Source organism: Pyrus communis, chromosome 14 (assembly GCF_963583255.1).
Source record: "Pyrus communis chromosome 14, drPyrComm1.1, whole genome shotgun sequence".
NCBI lineage: Eukaryota > Viridiplantae > Streptophyta > Magnoliopsida > Rosales > Rosaceae > Pyrus > Pyrus communis.
The window spans coordinates 18,794,457-18,800,981 of NC_084816.1; the positions used below are offsets into that span (position 1 = coordinate 18,794,457).

At 35.4% G+C, this 6,525-nt stretch overlaps 1 protein-coding gene across 1 annotated transcript; it reads left to right on the forward strand.

Annotated features, from left to right (window-relative positions):
* The first annotated feature begins 292 nt into the window (after positions 1-292).
* On the forward strand, positions 293-3,411 carry LOC137715941 (septum-promoting GTP-binding protein 1-like). The gene is made up of 6 exons (XM_068455307.1): positions 293-983; positions 1,103-1,223; positions 1,312-1,408; positions 1,516-1,555; positions 1,693-1,776; positions 2,712-3,411. The coding sequence occupies exons 1-6, from the start codon at positions 672-674 to the stop codon at positions 2,874-2,876; spliced, it is 819 nt and encodes a 272-aa protein (XP_068311408.1). The 5' UTR covers positions 293-671; the 3' UTR covers positions 2,877-3,411.
* Positions 3,412-6,525: the final 3,114 nt, after the last annotated feature.

Sequence of the window (6,525 nt, forward strand, 5' to 3'; positions counted from 1 at the left end):
AGTATTGTCCTTTTTGTGGAGTACTAACTTCAAACCCAAGACTAGTTAAACAAAAAACATTATTTAATATTAAAAGGTCGCGTTCTTCATTTGAGAAGTACGAAATAGACTCTCTCAAAAGTGGAACTCTCATATTTTTTGCACAAAAATATTAACATAAGAATTGACGTTAAACTGTAATACGACAAAAAATTCAAAATCTCACTTTAAAAGAGTTCATTTTCTTATCCAGACTACATTACAATAAGCTTGCTTGTGCTGTGTGCATGTCCACGAAGTTTTATTCCTATTATAAAAACGTTTAATTTAATTTATCTTCCCCACCCAAAACACTTTGTCCTTTCCCACGGATATGACTATAACACCCATCGCAACCGCACACAATATTTTATACCGTAGACCCAAATTTACCAAAACACAAACAAAAACCCGTCAAGAAGCCGGCAATTTGGACCGTTTTGAGAATCCACGATAAAATACCCGTCAACTGTCCATCATCGCCCTCCGTAGGCTGCTACTCAGTCGCCTTCCGACCTTCCTACCATTTGTATTTGTTTGTCAAAAAGATCATAACGTACGTTTTATACTTTCTACCAAATTACCAAACACAAAAAATCATGACAAATTCCAAATTCCATGGTCACAGTTATTCGTGAAGATTACCACAAAAGATGACACAGCTTTGTCGAAAAATTGTTCACGTTAATTTTAGGTGGTGCATAGTCGACCGGGTTCCGGTTATCCGGGAGTTTTTCAGATTCATCTGGGACAGGTTTCTTGTTTGTTCGATAGGGAGACCGGCGGTCAGGTACCGGAGATTGCCCCTCAGAGCTTTCTCGCCGCCACCAGAAGTTTTGGAGGGTGTTTTGGCGGTGGACAACCCCACAAGTAGTAGTCATAACGTGTATGAGACAGATGCGGATTTGGTGAGCTTGAAGATCAGTTTGCTGGGTGATTGCCAGATTGGAAAGACAAGTTTTATGGTAAAGTATATAAGTAATTTATGGTTTAATGACTTGTTAATTTGGTTGTTGGGTAGAGTGTTATGCTACTAATGATGAATTATATTAATTTTTTCTCCTTTTTCTTTTTGTTCTTGAAGAGCAAATATGTTGGGCATGAGCAAGAACATAGCTATCTGCAGATGGCTGGAGTAAATTTAATGGATAAAACATTGACTGTTCAAGGCGCTCGGATTTCGTTTAGCATGTGGGATGTGGGAGGTATGCACATAAACACGCGAAAAATGTTCTATTACCAGACAGTTCGACGGTATGATGTATTCAATTTGTTGTTATACGTTCTTTGTAGGCAACCAGAGTTCGATAGATCATGTTCCAATCGCCTGTAAAGATGCAGTAGCAATTTTGTTCATGTTTGATCTTACTAGTAGGCGCACGCTAAACAGGTCAGCTCATAATCTTCTGATATGTAACATTTTAACCCAAATTGTTTAGCAATTAGCACTATGGTTAATAATACTAATAGAAACTGGTGCTTTTTGTGTTCTTGTAGTGTTATTGGATGGTACAGTCAAGCAAGAAAATGGAACCAGGTACTATATACAGTTTATCTTTTACATATCATAATTGAGTAATTAAAATTAGAGACATCCATAGTTAATTAGCCAATAATTATATTTATTTATGTAATTAATAGTCAAGTTCCTACTGTGTGTTTGTTAACGTGCAGACAGCAATTCCCATACTAATTGGGACTAAATTTGATGATTTTGTGAGACTTCCCCCAGACCTGCAATGGACAATTGTAACCCAGGTATACAAATTTCCTGCAAATTTTGATCAAAACTAATACTACCTAGAGGGAAAGACAAAACTGATATAGTGAATGGGTTGGTCTTAATAATTAGAGAGTTTTAACGAAAAAGTCCATGGTACTGTTCATTTTAACGAAAAATCATATTTTTACACTAAAAAGTTAATCATGGTACGGTTCATTTTACCCTTTATTTTATCATTATCATTACAACTCAAAGCTTTCAAACATTTTTCATTAATTTTCCTTAATAATTACTAATCTGCGATTAGAGGCGGAGCTATCTTTGGATTAGGATGAACTGTGATCCGATGTAAATATTTAGGATTTTCATCACATCAAGTAGAAATGAGCCGATCTCACCCAATTACGTCTCGGTGTCGGGGCCCACTTCTTTTAAAATTTCTGGTTCTGCTTACAGAGTTTACTTATCATCTTGACTAGATTTTTTTTTTTTTTTTTTTTTTTTTTTTTTTGAACTGTGTATGAGTGTATCTCTTTCTAACGTTTGAAAAGGTCCAAGTTCGAATCCTTCATTTCAGTCCAATTATATAAAACATCATTTCACCGAAAATGAAAACATCACAATTGGCCGTATCCCAAAGAAAGGAACCCAAGTCCTAGATATTATTGCCTTGACGATTACGGTAGCTGAAAATTTAGTTTTCAAAGTGTGTCATGTGAAGCAGAAGAATGCTTTGGATAATAAATAGTAACGAAGACTTGGGGGGCCTTCTCCTGTAACTTGCGAGACTCGACATCTATCGAAGTCATGCTTTTCTTTCCGCGTCGAGATCGAATTCTGTTTACTCATTTTATTGAGTATCTATTTTCCTTCTTTTCTTGTTAGGATTGGAAATCCTATATTTTACATATCCGTACAGGGAAGGATTTTTCGATATTAAGATAAAAGAGTAGGTATATTTTTTTTGCAGGCCAGGGCTTATGCAAAGGCTATAAAGGCGACCCTTTTCTTCTCAAGTGCAACCCACAACATCAATGTGAACAAGGTCTTCAAATTTATCTTGGCCAAGCTTTTTAACTTGCCTTGGAAAATACAGAGAAATTTGAATATTGGCGAGCCAATCATCGATTATTAAATTTTCGAAATGTATTCTTTTACTTCACTCATTTTGTGTACATATTTTTTGGGGAAAAAGAAAAAGATGGGGAATGATAACTAATCATTTTTCTCTTTTTACACAACTTGGTTTGATTTTGTTTGTTGTTTTCGATTTGATTAATTCACTATGGTGGATCAAAATAAAAAGAGGTGTATTTGGTGATTAGTCACATAATGATATTTGGTTTACCTTCCTCACTCATTGTTTACCACGTGGATTTTGTCTTCACGTAAAAATGAGTGTTAAATGTGTTTAAAATTATACTCTGTTTGCAGATAATCAAGCCTAGTGTGGTTGAGTTGATTATAATTTTGGGAATAATTGACGTTTGTATTCTTTTGTGCAGAATGTTCTTTTTTCTTTAGACTGAGTTGAAATCCCCGACAAGGATTTTATCGAGGCCTATTATGCATATCGTATCTTTTCCTCAAAAATTTTACAATTTCCTTTCCACTTGTACACCTAATTAATCGAATCTAGCCCGTTATTTACTCTTTCTCATTTATTTATTTATTTATTGTCAAAGGTTACTTTATTAGCAAGTTACAACATAATTACAAAATAGAGGCCCAAATACAATATCTAAGAATGGACCCCTAGAGCAACCTTTAGGCCCAAAACAGAGAAACAGAGAAAACACAAAAAGCAAACCCTATCTACTTCCTTTCAATGTCGTCGTCGAAAGCGCCGCTACGACACCCCACAACAATTACAAACCGCCACCTTCAACTATTTTTAGGAACCAGTACCTCAGATATGGAAAGATGATGGACTTCGTTTTCCGTCTAATAACATCTCGCTGATCGCAGCCACCAAGTAAGACAAACCAAAGAAGCATGTGGGATTACCACAAATGACCCGAGCGAAAAAGGCAGACATAGAGAAGGGGGTGGTGTGGCTACCTAAGCCGGTTTGAACAATGGAACTCTACGCACCTTCCCAGTTAAAGACATCAACATTTTGCGGTAAAAAATGATTGCAGATCGAAATGAAGATGGAATCGGTGGGAGCCATATAAAGGACATGAAGATGGATGGGTGATGAATGAATCTAGGGGCAAGAAGATCAATGATAGTCAGAGTGGAAAGGTTAAGGGAAAAAAGGAAGGAAAGTAGGGAAAATCAACAAAAGGAAAAGAAAGAGGAAGCATAGATTATGAAGAAGGGGTTGCCATTGACCAAATCAGAATTAGTGTCGGTGGCTAAAAAAAAAAAAAAATCTAGGCTTTGTTGCCGCTCTCACTCACGGAGAGAAAAATTTGTCACTCTCAAAGAGAAGATCTTTCACATGGTGAGAAAATTATCTGAGCAGAATAAATGTGATAAAAATTTAGAATAAATGTCAAAAAAATCAAAATAAATGTGATAAAAAGTTCGAGAACGCAAGTGGTAGATTACTCTGGTGGTAAAAGCATTCTATTTAACTCACTACATCTCGAGTTCAAACTCTTCTCCACCCCTTAGACCATCTCCAATAATGGGCTAAAACCTAAAATTTCCCTTTTTTTCCCTCCCAAAATCCACTCCAACCCATGACGCAAAATTAACCTAAAACCTAAAACTCATATGGGGGTAAAAAATCGGCCCAATTTTATGCCCCAAAGCAAAATGGGCCCCACCAACTGAGACTGAAACCGGGGCTGCGAAGCCCACTGCCCATCCCTTAGTCGCCTACGCACTGCACGTGCTAGGCCCTTTCAGAAATCCAACAAACCCACGTGGGGTTTTTCCCCCGTGTGTCAGATCATCAAGTAGCCCAACGGCTCGATTTAAATGGGCCGTTGGTTAATCCAACGGTCCAGGTTCAAATTATTATTTTTTTAGTTTTACATTTATATATTTATTGAATCCAACGGTTGAGATCGAATATAATCAAATCTAACGGTCCAAATTTAAATCCAACGGCTAAAATAATTTAACGGAAAATTCAACCTAAAACTCTATAAATACCTATGTATTTGTTCAAACATCCACACAAAACTCACTATTCTCCTACAATTCATCCAATTTTCTTTCTACCATTTCTTCTCATTTCCAAAATTTTTAAGATGGCAAAAGAGCATGTTAGAGGCCGTAATTGGACCTTTGACAAAGATATTGCTTTATGTTTGGCATGGATTTCTGTTAGCAAAGATGGTCCCGTCAGCACGAATCAAAATAGAAAGGTTTTGTGGGGTAAAATCGTTGATAAGTTCCATGAAAACTCCAATGCCGGTCGAAGGGAAGTTGGTGGTGTTTATAATCGGTGGAAGATTATTAACAAATCATGCACTTTGTGGAAGGAAAGCTTGGAGAGAGCTATGGTTGACATGCCTAGTGGAAGGAGCGCCTCAGAAATTGTGAGTTTCTTTGTTGATATTTTAGTTGTCATGTACATAATAGTATTTTGCAAGTAATTGTTTTTATGTATTTGTTGCATAGGGTGACAAAGTAATGACAATTTACAAGACAAGAACTACACCAAAAAATCAAGTTTTTAAGTTGCATCATGCTTGGAACATTCTCAAGGATTGTCCAGGGTGGGGAACCAATGTGAACCAACAATGTGGAAGATTATTTCATAGTGAAGCCCCACCCCCAAAATGATGTTAATGAAGGTGTGAATTTTGTCGACAATGAAGGTGTTGAACAAATGACCCCAACTTCTTCTTTTGCAAGGCTCCCAAGTAGAGATAAGTAAAAGGAAGCAAAGAGAGAAAGGAAGTCCCAAGATCTGATACATCCACAATTTGCTAGCAAAATGGTAAGAATGAACGAAAACCAGTGCTGTCGGCAAGAAAAATCGGCCCAAATGCGTTTAGCCATGAAGGAAGAAAGGGATAGGGAGCAAGAAAGGTTTGCAATTAATTTGATGATGGAGGACCTCGACAAATACACTCCAGAGAGGAAGAAATACTTATGTGGTAAGCAAAATGACATTTTACGAAGGAATGTCACAAGGAGTATATTTCAAGATGATGATTCATCTCAAGACTATCACCTAAGTCCATCACCAAGTCAAGATGGTGGATATCATGATTAAGTTTATGTAGTTTATGAGTTTTCGATTGTATTAAGTTTATGTGGCTTATTAATTGTCTTTTTTTTTTTTTTTTTTTTTTTTTTTTTTTTTAAGTTTATGTGGTTTATTAATTGTCATTTGTATTAAGTTTATGTGGTTTATTAAATGTCGTTTGTATTAAGTTTATGTGGTTTATCATGATTTTCATGTATTGATTTAGTGATTTTTCAAAATTTATCAAAATTTAAATATTTTTAGGTTAAAATATTCATAAAATTAATTTAGGATAGTCTATATAATTTTTTTTTTTTAAAGTTAATTTAAAAAAAAATTAGCCTTAATTCATTCTTTGATAATCCCGGGCTAAAATTTTAGGCCATAAAACCATCTCCAATGGTTGGGCTAAAAACCAAATTTTTTAGCCCGGAAAATTTAGCTTTTAGCCCAGAAACAACTTTTCTGCTTCAATCGTTCTAGCCTAAAATTTTAACCTGGGATTATTAAAGAATGAATTTAGGCTTTTTTTTTTGTTAAATTAAATTTAAAAAAATAAATAAGTATGTAGACTATCGTAAATTAATTTTATGAACATTTTAATCTAAAAAAATTTAAATTCCGATAAATA